At 35.0% G+C, this 26,499-nt stretch overlaps 1 protein-coding gene across 2 annotated transcripts; it reads left to right on the top strand.

Annotated features, from left to right (window-relative positions):
* The first annotated feature begins 8,309 nt into the window (after positions 1-8,309).
* LOC125681504 (uncharacterized) lies at positions 8,310-18,151 on the top strand. 2 transcript variants are annotated; one of them, XM_048921646.2, is made up of 7 exons: positions 8,310-9,058; positions 9,418-9,526; positions 10,026-10,142; positions 13,484-13,590; positions 15,301-15,377; positions 15,524-15,662; positions 17,893-18,151. In XM_048921646.2, the coding sequence occupies exons 1-7, from the start codon at positions 8,650-8,652 to the stop codon at positions 18,009-18,011; spliced, it is 1,077 nt and encodes a 358-aa protein (XP_048777603.2). In that variant the 5' UTR covers positions 8,310-8,649; the 3' UTR covers positions 18,012-18,151. The 2 variants fall into 2 exon arrangements, with proteins under 2 accessions (XP_048777603.2, XP_048777604.2); XM_048921647.2 differs by lacking the exon at positions 10,026-10,142.
* Positions 18,152-26,499: the final 8,348 nt, after the last annotated feature.

Genomic DNA, 26,499 nt, shown 5'->3' with positions numbered 1-26,499 from the left:
GCCATTGTAACTTAACGGATTTCTATTACCGGGGTACCTCCACACAATGCGCAGGAAGAGTGGATCACCAAGTGTGTTGTAAATATGTACAGACCGAATAAAATTCACGTTCGCCTTCTTGTTCCATCACAGTCAAGATGGTGGGCCGTGTTAGAGTTATCCTTCTTGGTATAAAGTTTAATATACTGCGGATCCGTCTTCCTTCTCTTGCCCCCTTTCCCTTCCTCGGGGGAGGAGGGGGTGACCAGCGATCTACCACTAACCCCTTTTTCTGGTAACGGCGCTAGAGAGACATCAGAGGTCTCTCTATCTCTCCCTTTCCACCTACAGAGACAGTTAATGGAGTGGTCCCCATATATTGTGTTTTCACTACGTCAGTCGCGTGCACTTCATGTTAAGCAGTATACTTGTACAATTACCTTGCACCAGTTTAGGCCCATTGAGTCAATTACATAATCGCAATCCTTCAGTGTTTGATATAACTTACAGATATACACATACTGTTCTCAAGAGAGTAAGTACACCAGGAAATCTTAAGACTCATGATAATACTGTTGGGGTCAGAAGAAATTCATGTTTATAATAAGATGTTTGTGTTGTTGTATTTATACTACATGCTTTTCCCTAAAGTTTTCAGACCACAAAAAATCATTCTGAATAGGAGGGGAAAAAAGGGGACGATTCCCGTCTAGAAGTAGTTCTGGTAATTTACTTGTATCATGATCAGTACTCTAATACTACATGTGTCTGCCTCGAGAAGAGATCTTTTGAATGGCATATATGCATAATGAGTTGACATCTCTCTATTGAATTAACATGAAATCATTCAAACACGTGATCCATTAGCCACAACACTCTACTGAGTCTCCAAACTCATACACAAGTGAGGTATCTAAAAGAATCTTATCAAACACGTGACCCATTAGTCACAACACTCTACTGAGTCCCCAAACTCATTCACAAGTGAGGTATTTAAAAGAACCTTATGCTTCGATCTCCCTGAATTGCACAAAACATTTAGATGTGATTTTATATAATCCATAAACAGGAAATAGAAAGGACTTTGTTGTTAAAAATAAGATTTCTGCCAGAAAACTTTGGAGTTAATTATACATCACTCCATATCAGATACAGAAGCGGGACTATTATTTTGACAAATTGTGAAATATAATTATTGGAAACATTTTCAACCTTTATTAACTTATGGTCCGCCCTGACACAGGGTGTTATAGCTTAAACAAAATATAGACTTACATTGTATCTTCATAAATTCAATCTTCAAAGAGTAATATATATTCAAACTGCAACCGGTTTATGCATGTATAATCATATAACAATGCAACCGGTTTATGCATGTATAATCATATAACAATGAAACCGGTTTATACAATACATGTATAATTATATAACAAGATCGCTTAAAGTTTTAGCGTTCGTACGCTGAAAGCCCAATTTAAATGTTCTAATCGAAATATTTCTTTCGTGTTTGATGTTCTTGCCTTGAAAACTGTCAACTTCTTTCAAGAGCCGTTGGATCAATTTCATTTACATTTGGCAAACTTCATTATCGGATAGAGATGTTTTAATTTAACTTTATAAAATGAAGAACCACGACCTCTCGAAGACTACCGGGATGGCAATGGGGTCCTAAGTTTCCTATAGAAATATACATTTATAAAAAAAGAGAAATATTTCCCCGATTACGATACAGTTACATGTATTTGCATGTAGTGCGGGGTTTATCTATAGTTTAATCTTTTATGACCCCGGGACCACAATACGGGTTGAAAATTAGCTGAAAGGTACAAGGTGCCAAATTAATACACGATATATATCTGGGATTGCTCCTACCGTTCATCCAATGGCAGTTGGAAATTTATTTGAAAACACCACGAGGATATTCACTAGGCAACCATTCCTACATGTGTCTAATATATTCTCAAAATTTGATCACAGCATGGTGCCTAGAAGGTACAATGAGATTATCAAATGATCTACTAAGGAAATTCTTCAACTTTCATAAATGCCTAATCTCTGTAAGCTTGATAATGGAAACTGTTTATGGAGTCCGAAAAACTGTTGTTGGACTGCCTGCAAAGAGTACAAAACATAGCAGCTCGTCTTGTAACGAGAACATGGAAATAAACACACATCACATCAGAGCATGCCGAACTGCACTGACCTCTCGTCCATTTTCATAGCTAATCAAATGTTCTTTATGCTTAGTTCTCTCTAACTGGTCTCATTTTCCCTGTTACATGTAGTAGATTAATGCATTGGTGAATTTCACATAGGATTCTGTCAGATATGTTACATCCTGTTCTACCGTGTCCCCACAAAAAGTGTTTTCTTGCTGGGAGTCATGAAACTAAAGCATTGACGCTCATCTCTATTTTGACATTTTCTGTGGTAATGGTTACGTGTTCTTGTTCTTCGTCTTCTTTCAACTATAGTCCAGCTGGACATGTCATTACTGGTGATGTTGATATAGTTGAATACGAGGACCTCAAATCACTTATTCTAAAAGGTCTTAAATACAGAGAACCTCGGTCTTTCAATTGGCGACATAACTTCATCTCTATCATGAATTCTATCGAAGATTATGCCAAACGATGCTAAACATGAAAATGAAGAACTTGCAACATGGTCAGAATGGATGAAATGTGTAAGAGGAATAATGAAATGCTGCATTAAACACAACAAAACAAAAGTACATACCATCTATCCTTTGTTTAGTAAACCAGAAGTGATAAAAGAATTAGATAGGTTACAAGGGGAATATGTTTTGGTTCCAGCTGACAAAGCTTGTAACAACATTGACTTTGTTTGTAAGGTTCATTATTATAACTATTTTAAACAAATTTGGCATTAATTCCATTTTGTTAATCGTGCTTATACACCAACTCCCCTTTCAAAAGATGGAATTCTTCAAAACCATGCTCCAGTTTTAAACACATTTAATAACCCAGTAATTAGGGAGAGGATTAAATAGGTTATGTCTGCTCCCCGATCCCATTCACTTAGTGGATAAAATATAGTTTAAATAAATAACCCAGTAATGGGTCGGATGAATATGAGTTACCATACCTACATGTATACTGGATTACTAAACTTCATAAAAACCCTTACAAAGACACACTGCTGGATCCAGTTAAATGTTCTACCAAGGCTCTATCTTTGTTCCACACGAAAACAGCTGTAAAGTAGAAACTTCAAACTTTCAGTAAATTTGAACTAACAAAGCTTTTCTCAAATCAACAACATCAATACGTATGACTTTTTAACACTTTACACGACCAATTCTTCACGATAAATTAAGGACTAGACTTTTTGACATTATAGACAGTTGCTTCTTCAACATAAATGGATTGATTGATTGTATAATGTTTAACGTCCCACTCGAGACGTTTTCACTCATATGGAGACGTCATCATTGCCGTTGAAGGACTGCAGAATTTAGGCCAATGCTCGGCGCTTACGGGATTGAGCAGATCTTTATCATGCAACATCTGTTGTGACACAAAACCTCAGTTTTTGTGGTCTCATCCGAAAGACCGCCTCATTTAGTCGCCTCTTACGACAAGCAAGGGGTACTGAGGACGTATTCTAACCCGGGTCCCCACGGGACAACAAAAACGGAACACGGAAATATTCATATTTAGTGATCACTCATTCAATTACATTGTTAAACACTACTCTGATTCCACGCACAAGTACTCTGAAGTTGAAATTAAAAATATTCTGCTGGGGTTCCTCATTGACAATATCTTCGTAGTCTTTAGTGATCAGGTCTTCCAACAGTCTGTTAGAATTCCCTGGGCACGAATTGTGCTCCTTTGTTAGCTGACCTGATTTTAAATTCTTATGAAGCAGAATTTATTAAAAAACTTCCACGTGAGAAGAAAAAATCTCTTGCTGTGGCCTTCAATATAAAATTTAAATATATCGATGACGTTTTATCTATTAAAAATAATAATTTTCATTCATATGTCGATTCAATATATTCATGTGAACTCGAAATAAAAGACACCACAGTCATCCACTTCTGCTTCATACTTAGAACTTTTATTGAAAATAGATATTAATGGCAAACTAACAACTCAAGTTTATGATAAATGGGATGATTTCAGCTTCTCCATCGTCAACTTCCCATATTCAAGTAGCAATATTCCATTATCACCTGTGTATGGTGTTTATATCTCCTATCTGATTCGATACGCAAGAGCTTGTTATGTGTATGATCAGTTTTTGAATCTAGGCAGGCTACTGACAAAGAAATTGATGGTGCAGGGGTTTCAACAGTCTCGTTTAAAGTCAACATTTCGCAAATTCTATGGTCGTTATAACAATCTAGTTTGCCAATACAACCTATATCATTGAGACAAATGCTGTCTGACTTGTATCATACCGATTGTTAGGCCTTTCTTGGCAAACTGATTTTGACTACGGATAACTCCGTTTACCTGATCAAGATATAGGACTCACGGCGGGTGTGACCGGTCGACAGGGGATGCTTACTCCTCCTAGGCACCAGATACCACCTATGGTATATCCGGGGGTCCGTGTTTGCCCAACTCTCTATTTTTTATTGCTTATAAGAGGTATGATATTGATCACTGTTCGTTATCTTCACCTTTTCTAAAACTCCATTGTCTGATTTGTCTCCGAATTTGCCTCCTTTTCATCGCAGTCAAAAGAAGCTATCCTTCTATATCAGAATCCAATAAAGCTTAAAGAATATAAAGTTGCTATCCTCTGTGTAATGTTCAGGTTAGTTTTTTCTTTTATCGGTGATTTGGAATTTAAGGAAACGTGATATTCAATGTGTCGACAAGATATCCAGTAGGTAACTTATTATGTAAATCAAACGTATCTTGAGACTTGCAATTTTTCTTTCTGGTTCAAACCTTTTAGTTTGTTTTTTAAATGTTCTCTAGACAAGGAGACCCTCATATTTAAACAAAATAGAGATTAGCATACCTTTCTGATATCTTAAATATTCTAATTTAAAATAAGAAATGCATGACTCCAGGCTAAGAACAATGCATTTATATGTACAACGTTTGAATCAAATATCTTCATGAATTTTTAAAATATACTTTAAGTCCAAAAGTAGAAAAATGCCTGTAAATTGAAGAAAAATTGTCCAATCAATATGAAAATACATGTACAAGGTGCACATCATCATATGGTGAGTAATGATTGTACAAATGTTCAGAAAAATCCATGCACTGGTTTCTTATAACATGCATGAACAAAATCATATCTACAGACAGACGGACATGCTGATTTCAATATATCCTCCTAACCTTCATTTGCTGGAGGTATACTAAGGATTTTTGGTGAAAGAAAGCGCCTCGTATAATATGCACTGACATATCTGTGGCTTTTTGCTAAGAGACATTGCTTTCAAATTTCAACGAAGTGTTATTTGTATGTATTGAAATTTAGCCATGGGTCCAGAAAAGGGTGCACATTTTTACATAATAATATATTAGGACATTTTTTTAAATTCTTTCTTCTTACTTCAAGAATAATATGTTAATACTCAAACATCTTCATATTGTGTATATTTATGTTTATTTGAATCAATCACGACGCCTAGGGCCACCAGTAGGTTTACAGTGTTTCCTTATGCATAATTCAGAATAAAATATCTCATGTAAATAACGGGAGTGTATCGATCGGAATCAAAATAGGACCAAATATTAACCCGGTTACGGTTTCGCAGTGGTTAAAGCGTTCGATTTGTGACCTGGAGGCGGGTTTTGTCGTGATCTCTCTATGTGTTCCCAGTCTCGATTTCAATCGCTCACTTGCTTCAAAAGTTATAAGATAGATATAATATTGAATTCCACAGCCCAGATGCTCCAGAAAGATTTTTGAAGATTCCCCCAAAAATATTGATGTAAGACGTGGCATTCCTTACTGGGTGGTATGGTTTGAACACACCTGGCTACAATATGATTTATTTGGATGATTCTTTTTTTAAAAAAACAACAAAAAACAATCTTTGAAACCCGCTCTTAACCCACAAGTGAACAGACTTCAATATACTACACGACATGAGATTTACTGGATATCATTTTTGAAAAGGTGAAGATAACGAACATTGATCAATCTCATAACTCCTATAAAAATACAAAATTAAGAGTATGGCAAAACGGGCCCCTGGACATACCAAAGGTGGATCAGGTGCCTAGGATGAGTAATCATCCCCTGTCGACTGGTCTCACCCGCCTTGAGCCCAATATCTTTAAAATATCAGGTAAACAGATTAATCCATAGTCAAAATCAGTGTGAAAATAACGGTCTAAGAATTGGTATGAAACATGTCAGATAGCATTTGACCAAATGACAGGTTGTATTGGTAAATTAGATCCTTAAAATAGTATTTAAATTAAGGGTTCATAATATGAACAGCTATCAAACCATGCTACATGTACATGATGGTGAACTCGTATTGCTTTCAGACAATCCAGCTTTATTCTTTTTGAGATAAAATGAAAGTATATTTTACCAGTATTTATGTCAAATTTTGCAATCATTCGGCGGTGCCATTCAAACCCCGTGGATCTTTAATATACATGCAAGTCTCATGTAAGGATAAGGAGGCTGTTGCATTTCATATATCTCTGTAGAAAGAAAATAAAATGTTTATTACACCGTTCTTCAAGCCAAAATCCCACGCACGCACGCACGTGTGTGTGTGTGTGTGTGTGTGTGTGGAGTATACTCCGGATATACTGAAATTCAAGGGACCGACCCGATTGTTCATTATATTGGAGCAGTCACACCTCACCGGATAGCATTAACGGACGTCGCACGGATAAAAATATTTGTCACATGATGTCCGTTGGTATCTTTTGATGGAAGTCGTTCCCGCCCTTGCTAGGGGCTTCTGCGATCTGTTTATGAAGCGTATAAAGCGCATAATGACCGCACGATTACTGGACATGTACCGGGCAATTAAAGGTCGATTAATGGACAATACCGTCTGAATAACGGACAACTACCGGGCTAAACGCACGTGGGACGCATGGGAAACTGATATAACATTCTTTCAACGTTAGACGAACGGAATTGTACCGGTCCCGTGAACCTCCGTTTGACAACCGTTATTCACCATTCACCAAGCGTTTCTTGTCTTTGAACATGCGGTTGGTTTCCATAATAGATTCGGTTGACCCGCTGCATGTCCGGTAGTAGTCTGGCCGTGAATCATGTCCACCGGACATTAACGGATGCAATCTGGACAATTACAATGTACAGGAAAAGAAACGCATGAGTTCCGATTAAAATGCATATCATACACTAAGCGGACTCCATAGTCCGGTGGTGTCCGTTTCAAATTTTGAACATGTTCAAAACTTTCCGCTGGAACGCGTTGGCCGAAAGAGAAACGCAAGGAACGGAGACGAACGGATTGACAATTTTGTTTTCCGTTAGACGTCCGTTAGCGTTATCCGGCGAGGTGTGACTGCTGCTTATTCGATTGATTGATTGTATTTTGTTTAGCGTCTCTCTCAAGAATGTTTCACTCATATGGAGACGTCACCAAGACCGGTGAGGGGTTTCAAATTTAGGCCACTTAGCAGTGAGGGTTCTTTAGCGTGCCACACCCACTGTGACACGGGACAACCGTTTAAGGTCATCTCCGAGGACCCGTGACATTCACACCTGATGCCGACCGTTTGGCGATGGGAACTGTCACTACCTGTTTTAAAGACTTAGGTCTGTCACGGCCGGGATTCGAACCCTGGCCTTCCGCATGTGGGGCGAACGCTCTAACCTCTACTGCTTATTCGATGTTCAACATAACCGATGTTGAACTATACAAATATGTATTGTTACTGGGAATTTATTTTTACTTCAATATAACAGATGGTTCAATATAAGTTACTATGCAAGTACATGGAACTAAAATACATTTCAACTTTTGGCTCTGGTTAGGTAAAACTCAAGAACTTTGTAAAGGAATTCAATGTCAGGAAGGTGAAGATAACGAAGAGTGATCAATCTCATAACTCCTATAAACAATACAAAATAGAGAGTTGGGCAAATATCTCGTCCTAATTGTATCTGTCGTTCTAATATTTAATTATGTTCACAACATATGTCGTCCTAATATTTATTTGTATTCACAACCTCTTTTAAAATATACCCGAGAATAGCTTCTCCATGCCGCAAATGCTAGCACCGCGATGTTGGGGAGTGCATACACAAGTACATTTTTTCTTGAAATTCCCCCCGAAAAACAGATTGTGCATACAGTACTAACATTACAACAAAAACATCGACAAGCTCAATAATATTCATATACATATATGTACACATGCATACACACTCACGCGCGCGCACACACTCGCATATATGAGCAACGTCACGAACAATATTGATCGTAAAATTTTCTAGACAACTTGTCTCTTCCTCGGGATTTATACATACATATTTATATATAGATCTATATATACATGTGCATTTATAATATTATTGTACATAATTCTCCGAATCATTTTCCCGGAAGGCAAATCGCGAGTCAAACATCACAATAACGGAGATCACGCACTGAATTCTCTAACGTTTACATCCGGCTGAAGGATTTTGTTATCGTAGTCCTCATATCAGTGCAAGGACCCGGCGAGTGTCATGAAGCTCCATTATATTTTATCTAGGACACTTTGTAGTGGCTTGTGCGGAGAGTGGAACATACTTCCTGTGTCATTTAAACGGACATTCAGTGCTCTAAGCTCCAATGCAGTACTTATAAATCAGGAGGTCGATAAATTTGATGTTGCTAACAAATCAAATGTCGCTCCCTTGCAAAAGGACAGCATTGATTGGAAATGGCAATCAAGCAAAACGGTCGTTCAGTGTAAATATAAAAATGGCAAAGGTATGCTTCCAGTAGAAGTAAATGTTTTCGACAATCACCTTGGAAGCGATGCTCCTACAGTTGTCATGTTGCTAGGGCTGTCGGGCAGTGGCGACGATTTTAAGGACATGGTTACTTTTCTCAGCTCCGCCGGGATCCGATGTGTTGCTCCAGAAATACCTGGTAATGTAAAATTATGTATTATTTGTATTTGTATCATAGTATGTAAAATTGATGACGGACACTGTGGGTTTTGGAGTCGCTATGAACATAAAAGAAAAATAGTGGGGGTGAAATATTTATAAAAGAAACCTTAATCAAGACATGCAAACTCGAAGTAGGACATGATGAATAACATCATCAAGTATCCTTTAGGCTAGTTCATAGTATTCACTGTCTTTAAATAAAGGTTGGCATAATATTATTCTTTGTATACTTAGTAGTGCTGAAAAACATTGACAACGAATGTCCGTTTTACAAGTGTAAAGTGCATCAGGAAATTGAATCTTCTTTTTTACACAATTTTCGTTTTGATATTTCAGGATTTGGCGACAGTGAGATATCTAGATCTGATATTTATCGACTAGACTTCACTTCCGCGGGTCAGAGTCAGATGTTAATCGATATACTTAAGGAAATTGATGTTGGACGGTAACATTTTACAGCTTTCATTACACACAGTAAAAATATCATTGCTACAATATTTAGTAAAACAGGACTGAATGTATATAAGTCTTAAATAATTTTGTGAATATAAGATAGAAATGTACAATGTATATATGAAGATCATTTTCATATATTCAATGCACATTCACCTGATGTTATTGGATTTGCCTAAAGCAAGCAATAATTTCCTCTGACAAGACACTCCACGCATGATAAAATGTGAACCATGAACGACTTTACATTATTGCACATAATTTATACACAGGAAAGTCTTAGTATACATCTGATACATTTTCCCCACGAATAGAGCAATCAAATCTCCATCAGATACAAACACATGGTACTTTTAGAATTGAAGTATTTATCATGTAAAATAATTTGATGTCTAGCAATCACAAAATAAACTGAAAGTTGACCACAGTCCTTTACATGTCCACAAACACATAAACTGATCTGTATGATATTGAGTTTAGCTTTGTTACAGAATAGATAGTGTCGTCGCTCATAGTGCTGCCTCTTGGTTAGCAGTTCGTCTTGGTGCATCTCAACGCCATGTGAAATCCCTATCTTTGATTAACCCAATGAGCGTTTGTCCTAACAAGTTAGTACAGTCTTTTTTATAGCTAGTTCATAATTATTCACATGTATTTCTGATTAGAATTACAATGATTATGTAGTTTCAATTCATATATCTCAGTAAACTGCCGGTTATGTCAAAGGAAACAAAATGTTTGTAATTATTTTGTTATAACGAGAAAAGATTATGGTTGAAATTGCAAGAAACGATGTCGAAATTACGAGAAAATATCTCAAATTTTCGAGATAGTTTTCTTGAAATTACGAGAAAAGATCTTGAAATGTCGAGTTATTTTTCTACAACTTAGGAGTTGATTGTTTTGAAATTACGAAAAAAGAACTGACTCGAAATTTCGAGATAAAGTCCTACTTTGTTCATAATTCAAATTACAAACCAACGCATGTACATTCAATTGTTGTCTTTTCATACTGTGCACAATAATATTTTCAGAATCATGAATCGCCCTATAGAGTTGTCATAATTGTATATCGTTTATTCACTCGAGCAATAATCATTAAAAAAAAGAATATGTTCAAGGGTATCATACCGAAAAATTGCAATGTAAACACCCAACCCAAACTTGTGTATTTAATCTATTAAATGTGCAAATATTTTAGTGACAATTATTTGTTTATATTTTCATCCTGATTATCTCGAAATCTCAAGATCTTTTCCCGTAATTTCGAGATCTTTTTTCGTGAAAAAGAGATAATTACATGTACATTTTCCCCTTGACACTAATCGGCTTTCGATGCTTTCATATTTGCATGTTTAGAGGTCAGATGGAGGTCGAGCTTCGTGTATTTACGACAAAATGTTTGCTGCTTCCTGACTCTGTGGTCTTAACAGTTGACATTGTTATGAACTTTGATTACAGAATATTTTCATAATAAATTTTTGCTTTATTATTATCTTCACATCCAAACAGGAAAATGTAAAATAATCTTGGTTACAGTTAAAATTTTGATTGTGCTACTTTTTATTCATATGAAGAGAGAATGTTCGTAAAAGCTCTCCATACTTTGATCTGGGACTTTCGATGTTGTGGCTACAATAGTAACCCTAATTATGGTCTGTTATTCATCAAAAATGTTTATGGACCAATTTCATACAGGAAATCTGACATGTTTGTACCTCTTTGTCTAGGTCTTTCCGAGGAAAAAAAAAAAAAATAATAATAATAATAAATAAACCTAACATCCTACGCACTAATACTATAGATAAACATGTACATACGGGTACACAACATATCAAACGAACATTTACATGTATATAGAGAATATGACATCTATCATATTTAAATATTCGTATTGCAACATCCACTGCATGGATGATAAACAAGGGGCTCACTTTCGCCCTCTCTTTCCTCTTCTCTCCCACATACAACCTCATTTCCCCGACCTCTTACACTTTATTTGTTTTTGTCGTCAATAAAAAATCATTGATATTTCACTCTGCAATAAAAAGAAATCCTGGAAATGATCATATAGAGACGGAAATTTATATAACCATTTCACGTTGGCGTCCACAATTGAATGATCCGCAACGGACTTGAGGATGTCCTAAAACATTTTTACGTGCTGTACTATTTAAAAAGGAAATTACCCGATATATATATAACATGTCAAACTGAATATTTGTCAAGAAACTAACCTTATATCTGAAAGGACCAATCCTTGTCCCCTTACCCCAAACATTTAGGATTTAGAATTTTGATTTCTTTTCAATTGTCTGAAATTCTTATCTAGTAAAATTTGAAAAGAAATCAAAACTCTAAATCCTATGTTTGGGGTAAGGGGACAAGGGCTGAACCTTTATTTTAACTACTTGGTTAATTTAATTACATTTTCATTACAATGCACTTTTTCTATTTTTTTATTTTTTTTATAAAAAAGTCGGGAACCAACCTATAGATCAAACGTTAAATATGGTCAACTTAGCCTGTAATAATAGCGGGAAAAGAACGATGTCGAAAAAATTACATGTATGAGGCTAGTCCGCACCTACACCCCCTAATACTACGTGACTGCAATGCAGGCAAGCGGTGCAATGTATTACATGTAAAGTTTATTTTCAAAATATTGAATCACATGTGAAAAAACAAAAACCTACCCAGATTTCAACAGAAAGATTACATTAGATACGGATTCAATATACATGTAATTAACACTGTCCACAGTGTGAAACGATAACAAATTGATAAATATAATGTAGGCGCAGATGGAGATAATTTTCAAGGGGGCGTAAAACCAAAGGTTCAAGTTGTTGATATCATGATAATTATGTATTTTGAACTTTTTTATCGTTTGCATGGGATTTTTCAAAGAAGTGTGTGTGTGTTGCAACCTCCGTTACCCCCTCTAGATCCGCCAATGTAATGTACATGCATTGGTTGCATATTTAATTGTGTTTTGGTCGTCCAATGTATTGATTAAAATCACGAATGAAGAATTGATATGCTAAAGACATCTTGATTCTGATATTTAGTCAAGGCAAAGTATATTGATTGATCGGAAAAACGTATTTTTGTATCGATCGATCGGACAAGGGTGAACTGTGTATAGCCTGCTGTTGACTTTGGTATTGCGAATTAAGTTAAAATCTTATACATGTATAAGACTAACTGCATGAATGAGGTAGCAATAATTAGTTACTTCATATAATTAACTATTATTTTCACTGAGTTCGTTCATCTCCGGATTTGATCGAAATTTCTCTAAATTCAATTTTTGCGTGCTTTTAAACAAAGGAATTCTTTGGAACACCTTTTCTACAAATATTTAGTTTTTACACATCCCATAATCTTTCTGGCCCATAAATTTGGTTGCACTAATGTTTCTTATTAATAATAATAATATATATATATATAGCGCCTTATATGACTATAATTAACCACTCTAAATCGCTGCACACAATAAAAAGGGATACAGCATGTTATAAAAGTAGTAAAAGGAAATTACAATAGCAGATACTATCACAACAATGCTAGCAAAACATAAAAAATGCAAAGTAAAATTACTAAAATTTAAAACATACTGTGAATTAAGAATGTTCCACTCCGTACAATCAAATGATATAAAATACAATAGTTGAAATAAATATACACTTGAAAAAGTCATGTTAAAACTGATGGTAAAGAAACCATAAAGATTTAACCACTTATAATACTAATACTATGCTAGTCTAAAAAGATGTATTTTTAAATGTTTTTTTAAAGTGTTTAGATTGATTGAAGTTTAACGCCCCTTCATAAAATCTTTCACCCATATACAGTGTATCTAGACCTCGCAAGCTTTAAATGTAAGATTGTAAAAATTTAAAATCATCCTTTCATATTACATATAGTTGTAATTATTGTTTTGTAGAGCTATGAGGCCGTACGCTTGGACTAAGCTAGTTGGAGCAACTGCTAGAAAAGAAAAACTCTGGCCCATTGCTGATTCTTATATAAATATTGGAGCTCGAAGATCAGGTGAACTGAGAATACACGTAGTTTGTCAGATGTAAGGGAAGGGTGTAAGCGAAGGGGGAGGGATGTAAGGGATGGGGGAGGGATGTAAGGGAAAGGGGAGGGGTGTAAATGAAGGGGGAGGGGTGTAAGGGAAGGGGTAGGGTTGTAAGCGAAGGGGGAGGGATGTAAGCAAAGGGGAGGGGTGTAAGGGAAGGAAGAGGGGTGTAAGAGAAGGGGGAGGGGTGTAAGGGAAGGGGGAGGGTTGTAAGCGAAGGGGGAGGGATGTAAGCGAAAGGGGAGGGTGTAAGAAAGGGAGAGGATGTAAGCGAAGGGGGAAGGATGTAAGGGAAGGGGGAGGGATGTAAGCAAAGGGGGAGGGAGGGGTGTAAGGGAAGGGGGAGGGTGTAAGGGAATTATTGTCACATAGATAGAATTTAAAATCATAATAAAATTACAAATACTATGGTGTTATTGTAGTATATGTTATTGTTATATACTGTTTATGTGAATACTGAATATAATATTTCGTAAATTTACCCATAAAAATGTATGGAAAGTTGACCACAATAAAGGAGCGATGTACATGTACAATAAATAAATTTAAGTTTACTTAAGAATTTTTATAGTAATCAATAAGTATCTTCCTTGAATGGCATAGTCTGAGATATTGTATGGTTAAGCATGATGATGGTTATTTTGTCCCGTGTCTGAGGACAGGCAGAGATTGACCAATCAGATTCTAACAATTAAAATTCCGGCCATGCGGTGCGTCACTCTGCCTCTTCTCCCACCTACAGCTTTGGAGGACGGACGTTTTTTCAAGTTTGTGAGTTATTGGTTAGCAAGTACTGTATTTGGTGAGTAAAATTATTTTATCATGTCTTCAATGGGCAAAACTTCGGTTGTCATTTTAGGTCACTCAATTGTACGTCGTTTTCACGAATTTTTGAAGGATGGTGACGATATCAGATATTCTGAAAATCTTGGTCTTGAAAGAACGCATTCCGTTTTGTACAGGGGTGTAGGTGGAAGGAAAGCGCGTTTTCAGACCCATTTTCATAATTTTTCGGTTAAGTCTAAGTTTTAATTACTGGAAATTTGGATTATCTCCCTTTACAAAATTAGTTTATTTTTCATATTTACATTTTTTGTCTGTTAAAATTATATGACATTGTTAATAATACTTTTGAGAATTTCAAACAAATTATTAAACGTCACAAAGGTGGCAACACACGACAAACTGTTCTTCAGGCTTTTTATTCATTAGAGGAGGATAAGATATGGTGATTTTATTGATGAGAGGATTTTGGAAAGAAAGAAGCAAATTAATGGGTTACTGGGCAATAAAAAGACTTATTGCATTAATATAAAAAGATAAATCTGTTAGGTAGACGTACACGTATATAATATTATGTTCGTGACGAACCATGGAAGTTTTCCAAACAAAGACGCCGATAACACGGGTTGGAATTATTTTAAAAAAGAAAGATTGGCGATTACAAGGCGAGAAAAATGTCTATTCATCAAAATACATACTGATATTAGTAAACGTATTTTCTATCATGTATTTTTTTCTTGTGATAATCTGATACATTTTTATCAATTGATTATATATTCATACATGTGTTTAAAAAAATCGGTGATAAAATCATATTAAAGTAATTGACGGATTTTAACTCTTTTTGATAGTGATTTTATTGTTCACCCATCTTTTGTATTCAAACTTTTCAGGTTTTAAGATACCCCAACACAAAAAAAGACAGATGTTTGTTTCCCTAGAAACAGTGTCCACTGTCGATTTTGATTTGGTGAGTAATGCAACATTTAAGAAAGAGGTTTTAGACATGTTTGGACTGCGATGTAAGACTGTCAAAGTCGCACATAAAAAAATTATGCAAGTTTTGTTATATATTACATGTAACTTAGTGAGAATTTCGTGTCTTTTAAAAATTAGGTCAAACAGGATGCAAAAACCATTCAGGAAAAACGTCTACCGGCGTTCGTAGCCTGGAGTCAGAATGACAAAATGATAGAGGAAAGCCTGACACGTCACTTACTAAGCTTATTAGACGTACAAGAAAATGTCTCAACAAGTAAGAATTACAGGATGTATACTTGAGGTCAATACTATGTGATGCCTTCTTGTTAAATGATTGTTCAGACATTGCTGATGAACATTACGCATAGAATTGCAAGCTTAGAAAAAAAAAAAATAGGCATGAACAAATGTACGTTGACAAACTCCTTGCTAAAAGTGTATCGCAAATCTTTAAGCCTGTATTGTTTGAAAATTTCGTTACAAATGCGTCGTGCTTGCTACCGATTCACTACATGTATATCTTAACCCCTTACATGGCAGAAAAATCAATGTGTTATGTAAGATTTGTAAATGATATATCTAAAATAGTTAGCAATACTTTGATAAAATATCGTTATGCGATTTTAACATTAAGTGCAATTTTTAGATTTCAACAGTTTTGTAAGAAATTTTTTAACTCTAAAAATTTGTCCCCTTGAGGTTCAAACGCAAATACTTGTAAATTGTTCTAACTATGGTCTTCTTTCATGTTTTGTTTAGTTTCCAAGACATTTATTTCCTAAATAACCTTTTTATCTTACCTGAGCTGAAGGCTCAAGTGAGCTTTTCTGATCACCCGTTGTCCGTCTGTAAATTTTTCACATTTTCGACTTCTTCTCCAGAACCACTTGGCCAATTTCAACCAAACTTGGCAAAAAGCATCCTTGGGTAAAGGACTTTTAAGTTTGTTCAAATGAAGGGTCATGCACCTTTCAAAGGGGAGATAATCACAAAAATGCAAAAATAGAGTGGGGTCATTTAAAAACCTTCTGCTTAAAAGCCACTGGATCAGGAGAGCTGAAATTTACATGAAAGCTTCCTGACAAAATGCACATTCAAGTTTATTAACACCATGACCCTCAGGGGTAGATTGGGGCCACAATAAAGGATCGAAGTTTTACTTTCTGGACCAGGAAAGTACAAATTTACATAAAAGCTTCCTGTCATAGTGCAGACTCAAGGTTGTTAAAATCATGGTCCCCGGGGGTAGGTTGGGGCAACAATAGAGGATCAAAGTTTTACGTACAAATATATAAGGAAAATCTTTAAAAAATCTTCATCTCAAGAACCACTGGGCCAGACAAGTTTACATTTACACGAAAGCTTCCTGTCATAGTGCAAATTCAAAGAAGTGGGTACAGTTTCTAAAGTCATCTGGCCCAAAATATTGATGAATTCACTTGGAGCTCAAATCCTGGCATTCAATTAGGGAATAGATAAGCAAACCCAAAATTTGGTCAGTTTGATCAGCAAAATGATTTGTGTCATATGACGAGACCTTGAAGTTGGCATAAAATTGCAAAAATGCCATTTTCAATGAAAATATCCACAAATTCAGGTGGTTTTCCTTTCAGAAAACATACAGCGCATGCGTCGATCAAATTCATATTGAAGCATGTTTTTCATCTCAAAATAATACACAATATATATCATTTTCATTTTGCTCGACAAATGCGCACATCTTTTCCTGAGCAATAATTTGTAACGACATTTGACAGTTTTCAGGCTTATTTTGAGAAAAAGGCGGGAAATGTCTCATTCATGATGTCATAATGCTATCCATTTAGGAATATCATTCTGATTTTGTTGACATAGTATACCTGGCATTTATTTTACTTTCTTAAAACGCTGATTAAGGTTAATTCCAGACACATTTTATAGAGAGAAAATGTTTGGGCCTTTTTATGTATACAACCGTTCCTTGTTCTTTGTAAAATTCATGGCCCATGGGGGTAGATAGGGGCCATAATAGGGGATACAAATTTTATATACAAATATACAGGATAAGATCTTTAAAAATCTGCTCAAGTACCATTGGGCCAGGAAAATTTACATTTACATGAAAGGTTCCTAACATAGTGCAAATTCAAGTTTGTTAACATCACAGCCCCCAAGGGTAGGGTGGGGCAACAAAAGGGGATCCACGTTTTACATTCAAATATATAGGGGAAATCTTTAAAACTCTTCTCAAGAACCACTGGGCCAGAAAAGTTTATATTTACATGAAAGCTTCTTGACATTGACTTATAATAAGTGCAGATTCAAGTTTGTAACAATCATGGCCCCCAGGGATAGGTTGGGGCCACAATAGGGTTTAGTTTTACATGCAAATGTATATAGGGAAACTCTTTAAATATGGGCCAAGGTGACTCAGGTGAGGGATTCAGCCCTTGGGCCTCTTGTTTACTCTTCTTTTCCTTATACAATGTATTATACATATATATGAACTGAATTTCGCATTTCAGAACCCCAGTCTCGTTACACTAAGGAAGTTGTATTCAATAATGGAGGACACGTACTTCACAGGAAGCAGGCCAAATCGTTATCGGAAAACATTATTTCGATGCTTCAACAAATACTTTAATGACGTATTACTATATACGTTTAACACGTGTTTTAGGTGTGTCTTGATAAATTGCAAATTACATGTGATATTTCAATGGTATAATGTATTTTGTTAATAGATGAAATATAAAAATACTGTAAAATAAAATAATTTGCACTGAAGAGTATATGACTGAAGTGACTTCCAAACATACTGGAGAATTCATTTGTACTAATTCTACTATTGGAAATGTACACGTAACATCACTTGTATAGCCTGTTTACAAGCCCGAAGAATCGAAGAATGTTTTTGGAAATACTATAAGAATCGCTGCAAAAAAATATTTATTAGTCCGATAAATCGCTCGCATTGTCGAATAATTGATTTCAAACTCAGTTCCACCAAAATACATCTCTAACAGGTCATATATCCGGCAGTTGGGGTATCTCTATGATAATCAATTGCAGGCAGTGAGTCAGAGTTACAAATTTTAGATCTCCGTGGATTTTCCACCGTGGTCTCTCCACGGTGGGGTGTATGAAATTCGTGTCGTGTACTGTAGTTTAAGTGTATATCCTGCTCAAGTGAGTCAAGTTTTCATCGACAAGTAAATTTTACTCAAAGGATAAAAAATTTAGGAAAAGGAACTGAAAAAGATAATAAAAGAAATCACACTCAAGTATGGGAAAGAACTACCCACGTTAACTCTGGATTCCCACCAACATTTTCAATTTGATATCTTAAAAAGCTTTGTAATTTTCCAAATGAGATTTTGTTGAGTAGAATTCAGTAGTAATTTATTATTAACATTAATAGCAGTGTTAATTAATTAATTGCTCTTAATTACACCTCCTTTTGATTAGGATGTAGAAAATATGTTCCTTGATAGCAGGCTTTAAAACGTAATAAATTTTAAATGCTTATTGATATAATTTTTTTTTATCAAATTACATTATACATTTGAGTAAAATATGGTTAAGGTTTTTTTTCCTTTAAATTTATTTGATAAACTAAAAAAGTGTCATACTGTCTTTTGGAAGTTCCCGGCCACCGTAAGTCCAACTCTAGCAGAACCACGTGACTCAGATGCGAGAATCATAAAAAAAAAACTTTTCATGATGGTATTTGCAATACTTAAAAGACGACCAGGGGTTCGTGTTTGCCCAACTATCTATTTTGTATTGCTTATACATGTAGGAGTTGAGATTGATCACTGTTCGTCATCTTCACCTTTCATGCTATGGTTCTTTCATAAGGTGGTGCTTTTGTAAAAATTAAATGCTATGGTTCTTTCATGATAAGGTAGTGGGTGGTTTTTTTTTAAAATTATTCATCAATGTTCTATATTTTCCTTTGGAACATGTATAAATAAATATATATATATATTTATAAATATATTTATAAATATATATATATATATATATATATATATATATATATATATATATATATATATACACACGCATAACCTATAGGGAGAGCTCCGCTCTCATGGCTATGACAGGGCTTGTTCCTCCCTTAATATTTGTCTTTCTGTAGTGTGTACGGTAGTATGCATCACAATTGCCTTTGCACCTCTCTCCTATCTATAAGCACTAAAAATTAAAACTGAAGTTTTAGTTTGCATTTTCATTTCTGTGTGAATATTCTATGGTCCTAAAGAAGGGACAGGTGGTCCCGACAACACAGTATATATGGTTTCGATGGGGATAGAATGTGCATTTGAAATTATGGAAAATTGATGCCTCTGTCATCTTGGATTATAATTGTTCATTTCAGATTCTGTTTTGAGGAATAGAGAATAGTTGATTGAAAATTGTCATTTATTATGACGATTGAAGAAGTTGACAACTTATTTACAACCCCTATAATAGGGAGATCCCCGAGTATCAAATCTACAACTCAGACAACCTAAACAAGAATGACATCGGGATCTCCCTAATTTTTATAAATCTTGATAAATACAAACATAATGAAATAGAAAAATAAGGTTGCACCTTAACATTTTTGCCGTTGATTGAAAATTGTCATTTATTAATGACGATTGAAGAAGTTGACAACTTATTTACAACCCTTATAATAGGGAGATCCCCGAGTATCAAAACTACAACTCAGACAACCTAAACAAGAATGACATTGGGATATCCCCAATTTTTATAAATCTTGATAAATACTAACATAATAAAATAGAAAAAATAGGAAAATTTTCCTCTATAATCACATAAAAATTAATGCTTCCTTTCACTTGGACAGCTAGAAACAAAGACATGACCACGTGACACTTAATCATTATTTCATTGGTTGCTGATGAGGGTGGATAAAAATATATCTATGAATCAGCTAAAATGATTGGTTATGATTACTGATGACATAATGTGTAAAATAGATACATGTCCTTCACTTGTGATCAAGAAACCAAACAAGATTATTACATAACACATACTACATAACATGATACATGTATGCACCGCATATAGTCATGAGTAGAGAAATTAGCGAAGTGTTAAAAACGATTACATAAAACACATTATTTGAAAAATAAAATTTCATTTGAATTTTACATTCAGTAAGATAAAGGAAACGTAGGCATTCAAGGTTGCTACGCGTAGCCATATGTCCTCCACCACCACAAAAAAGTTGCAGCACAAAAGTCCCTTAACTCCTGTAACATTTGTAGAATCAAAATTGCAGTGGAATAAGATCAACTACATATTTTGACTAACAATCCTGCAAAATTTGAACAAAATCCGTTGAGTGGTTTCTGAGGAGTTGCATCCACAAAGTGTTCCTGAAGTGTAGCGTGTATAAATTTTGTCGAATCAAAATGGCGGCGCAATATGATCAACTACAATGTACATATGGTGACAAGCAATTCTACAAAATTTGAACAAAATCCGTTGAGCGATTTCTGAGGAGTCTTCATATAGTGAAGAATGTACAGATTCAACAAAGTCCCATACCTCTTAACAGAATATGTACATTGTAGATTTAGAAGACATCATCAAATATTACCATAGACTTGGTCTAACCCATAAGGAAATTTGTATGGTATTGAAGCTGAGACATAATAAACAATACAGCCATTTTCAGTTATCCAAATACAATGTATCCAAGATGCAAGGAGACTGACAAATTACGCATTTCGTACCTAGTTTCTAATTTTTAAGGCATTTGAAGCGAGTGCATGAGTAGAATTTAATCTGGGTCAGAGTTAGATCGCTTTCTATATTTATGGTATAACAGAGTTCGGGCTTAAAAAGGGATTAACCCCTGTGGAAGCAAGTGTGCAAACAACTGCACTACCCAGAAACAACATTCTTTTCAACACTACTCAAACCAGTGACAGGTCGTGGTAGCTCAGTGGTAGAGCGTACGCTTCGAAACCCGGGGATCGTAAGTTAGAACCCCGTGGCTTGTTGAATTCTTTAGAAAATTTATCGCTTCTTTTTAATCGTATGTTACAGGCACGATATTTCACCAGAAGTTGCACGTGGTGAGGTCACAATAGGGGTAGTTTTAATATATACACATACACTTGAGGCATGCTGGATCATGCAACACGACCCCCTAACCTTCTACACATCTTTTTACCTTATGCATTGTAAATAGGATTATACATTAAATATCATCGAAAAATGTAATTAATCACGTTTTCAGCGATAATTTAAGGAATGAACTTATTATTTTTTCGTTGGCTAGAGGTATACCACGAAAAAAAAAGACAGAAAACTGCATCATTGCGCGTTTGTGTTGAAAAAAAACTTTGATTGGAATAGATATTTCGTAAGCTATTTCAGTAAAAACAAGCGATAACGCTAAAAAGTAAAGAAAACCAAGCTCATTTGAGTGTTTATTACTAGAAATGAGAGTACCAAACCCCCGCATGTGTAACCCGGACGCAGTTTATCCAAGATTGAGCGGAGGTATAAATGTCTAGGTATTGCGTGACTGGCTAATATCAAGAGTGAACTTATTTGGAATTGAAAGAAATATTATAGAGGTTTAAATTAATTGTCAGGATGAAAAATTATTGCACAAAATCGAGAAATGACTGAGGAAATTACCATGGTAGGGGTGTGCTTAAAATGAAGTGCGTAACTTACTGCAGATTGCTCTGTGTTGTAAAAAGGTACAAATATGGCTTATAAAAGGCACGGGAACCTATATATTTTTTGTCGTTTTTTATCAACACTTAGAATGAAATTTGTTTGCGGTCATTTGTTTAAAATTGATATAGTTAATTAGTGAGAGGGCCAAAGGTTAGCATTGAGGTATATGGGCTCTTTTCCCACTGCGGCAAATTCTAATGGAAAACATTAACCACGATTGACGCGCCGAATACAATTAGCCAACCCCGCTCGTGGCATGACCGCATTAAACCCTCTTGGGTTAAGGGAAAGGCAACCCAAAAGATTTTTACATGATAATTGATAGGATTAATCGTATGATAAAGATTTGTCATACAATTCTGTTGATATATGGCTTAGATATGCTTCAGTACTAATTTGAAAACGTCAAAAATTGAAATTCCCGCGATCTATAGAGGCTGCCATGATGTGTAACTCTTTTGTATTCAAGACCACAAAAATCAATAATTTTGACGTCACACCGTCTGTTCCGGTTTTGATGAGATTCTAAGATCATCCACAGGTGCTTGGGTATAGCCCCACCCCCTTCCGAATAAGCTAAATGAGTTGATTTAATTATTTTTTTCTTGAAAATATTTCTAATGCATGTCAACAATGTCTTGCATACCCATAAGTCCAAAATAAGTCCTTTTAAAAAATTACCCTCACTGGTTATTATAACAGAACTTATAATAACCAGTGGCCTAGGGTATTTTTTTAAAGGGCTTATTTTGAATTATTTTGGACTTTATAGGTATGCAAGACGTTGTTGACATGCATTAGAAATATTTTCAACAAAACATTAATTAAATCAACTCATGTAGCTTATTTGGAGGGGGGGGGGGGTTTGAACCCAAACACTTGCGAGATCATCAAAGATGTGCATGTGGTAGATCTTACGTTTAAATAGGTTGATGCCTTCCTGGCAAGCAGTTAATTACACTAATGCGAAGGGGAGGTGTGAAAAAGGTTATTTTTCGAAATTCCCGACTCAACCAAGTCATTTGAAAAGAAAAGACTACGTAAACTGTGGATCCATCATTTGCGTAATGACAAGTTGAGGTTCGAGACTTTTGTATGAAGAACGTGTACTGTCTGCCTGGTCTGCGACTCGACTGAACGTCTTCTTTTCTCAGTTTCCTCTTGCGAAAGAACGGGCTCAAATCTCTACGGCTCCAAACTTAACTGTTCGTGATGTGTCATGTTTACAGTGCTGCTGATGAAATAAACCGGAATAGACGGTGTGACGTCATAAATTAAACTCCCAATGGTCACTCTCTTAGCGGCGGGTAATTTAAAATACATGATAGATTAATATTGATTTAATTGTTAAGCAAGGATTTTTGTAGTTAAAGACTGTCAATTACGATATCAGTAAGTGATACTTTATTCATAAAAGCAACTATGTGGTTAGGGTTGCCTTTCCCTTTAACATAGGTAGTGATTGCTCCATCGCCAAAAGCTCGGTGTTTAGAAGTGAGAATCACGAGTCGTTCAGGTGTGACCTTGAAAACGGAAGTCCCGTGTCGCGGCAGGTGTTTGGCACGCTAAAGAACCATCACGGATACGGCCCTGAGCGATAAGCATATAGGTCTAGATTTGTGGTACAGCTGGTGATGTCTCAATATGAGTGAAAAATTTCCGACGTGATGTAAAACAAACTGACTAATCAACAATCAAACCAGTGTATGCTGAAGGGTATTTACTATTTCAGGTTTAAAAAGTGATTTTGTGTTCAAATTTTTAATTAAAAGTTTTTCAAATATTTCTTTTCTTTATACATGTAATTATTTAATTTTCAGATTGATTTTATTGATCCATATCTTCATGTTTTGTTCATATTTCATAAATGGAAACGAGAGTATGCCACCATATGAAATTTTGGGTCATGTTCTTTTCTTTCGTTGTTTCACCATTGCTGACTCTGACTTCAGAATATGGTTTAATAATCATTGTTGTACCAACACTACTAAAGGCTATTTCAAATAATGTAGGTAATATTGTTGGCAACATAATACTTCATATGTAAACTATTATGATATTATTGTCCGATGAGCAGTTGCATCTGTACAACTCTTATAAATAAGTCCAAGGGACATCCAGTTCTAATTCTGTAAAATCCAAATTCCTGAATAAAGAATATCGTACAAAATCTTCTTGGGGAATTACAACTTCTTCCTCACAACAGGTATTCCCACATAAGTTCCTTATAAGTGAGTTTTTTTGTAGTTCCCTACATGAAAGGTGAGATATGTATTGATCATCCTTCTATTTTAGTGATCTTCCAGATGATTGTTTATAAAAGTATCAGTATATGACAGATTGTGCAGGTGTACATTATTATGTAGGTATATGACAGATTGTGCAGGTGTACATTATTATTAGGTAAGTATATGACAGATTGTGCAGGTGTACATTATTATGTAGGTATATGACAGATTGCCAACATTGGGAATTAGTCTATACACCATACAACAATGAGCAAAGAACTTATACAGACTATTAAAAAAGGAAAGATTCAGGACGATCTGCGACAATGTAAATTTTATGGTAATAGCGAGTCACAAGTGGGAAGACTCACATGCAGCAATTGTTCAGAATAATTTTTCAATGACTTACCCAATGAAGCTTCCCAAATCTTGCTCCCATACATTTCTTCCAGACGAGCATGACTTCCAGGTGATCAGCAAAGATTATACATTGTTTTTGAAATTCTCATTATACACATGAAATGGTTTAAAAAATTCAAGATTATATTGCATTATATGAAAGATAATTCACAAGCTAAAGACTGTAACCACTGAAATGTTTATTAATGAATTTGCTATAAATTGGGCATATCAAATTGTTTACAAATCTGACACGTGCGTAGTGCCTCTCTTTCGCATTTTCCCAAACTGGTGATCTCCGAGGTCAATGCGCATCGGATATTACGAGCAAGAATCACTGACAGGATGAAAATGATTCATAAATCGACATTTTTTGTTGATTTGACGGGTTTATTGCTTCAGATTCACTCTGATTGTATGAAATTAAATATATTCAATCACAAATATGTTATTATATTAGTTCTTTAATTTTTCAAACCATTTACCGTCATTTATTGTATTACTTTAATAGAAAATATCATGTTTAAGTAAAAATAAAACGTTACAAACAGTAGAATTTTATTTAATTGTGTTCAGAATTAACTTGTAAATTGAAAAATCTGCTTTAAATGAAACTTGTTTCTAGCATATTTAACCTACGTGAACAAAAACATGACACGAGTCTTGTTACATTTTTGCACCAATTTCCATTCCCAAAATATCTAATACATATTAGAGCATGGGTTACATTAGTACCACATGTGTAGCTGTCAGAGACGGGTTAATAATGTTGAAAGCCAAATCATGTTTACCAACGCATCCGACGTTTTTGAATTTAAAAAAGTGAATACTGAACGTTTCATTTTCAGTGCATATGACGGCAAACGATAAAATGCTTCGTTTCTTATAAATGTCAAATTAGAAGTGTGCAACACTGGTCGTAAATAGAGTTTACCTTATGCCTAATGATTTTGTTACACACGAATTGTAGCCTGAAATTTATCCTTCAAATTCCGAAGATTTGAAATGATTTTTCACATTTCATGGGATATTTCCTTTCCCTTTAAAATGATTTAATACCCATCGATCATTAAATTTCTGTGTATTTAAGAAACAAATTTCATTTCTGACTTACATGAGGGCGTGAACTGCGACATATTACTCCAGCATACTTTGTAAAGCGCTTTACTGCTTCTTAAAAAGTATAAAGTTGTGAAAACTTTATTTTCATATCCTGATTTTCAAAAATAGTTTTTTTTTTTAAATTCTACATTCCAGTTTCATTTATATTGCGATTTCAAACCGTTCAAATAGATGTACTATATTTATAAAGATTTATATGCATATTATTCAAAACTGCATGGCATTCATGAGGGAAAATTGGTTAACGGGACAATAGATACGACTTGAGCCAAACATTTTCAAATTTTATTTTTCCATTTTTAATGTGTAGTATGCTTATATGTAACTAAGGTATTTCTAACGATTAGCAAAAATTTGAATATCAGTTGTCAAAGTACATGAGAGATACAGAGCTCGCAATTCCTTGTTATGTAAACAAGGCTCGTGTCATATTTTTGTTTACATACAGGTAGGTTAAATGTACATGTACAAGTAAAAACGTTCGTTTAAAGCAGATTTTGTTCAATTCTCAAGTTAATTCTGAATACAATTCAAAAATAGTTTCTAGTGCTTGGCACATCTCATTTTCTTTTAAACATGCTATTTTCTATTAAGCCATCTATATGTAAACAAAAGCATGGCACGAGTCTTGTTTACATTTCAAAGAATTGCGAGTGCTGTATATCGCTT

This window comes from Ostrea edulis, chromosome 2 (assembly GCF_947568905.1).
Source record: "Ostrea edulis chromosome 2, xbOstEdul1.1, whole genome shotgun sequence".
NCBI lineage: Eukaryota > Metazoa > Mollusca > Bivalvia > Ostreida > Ostreidae > Ostrea > Ostrea edulis.
This window is presented reverse-complemented; position numbering and strand designations above follow the sequence as displayed.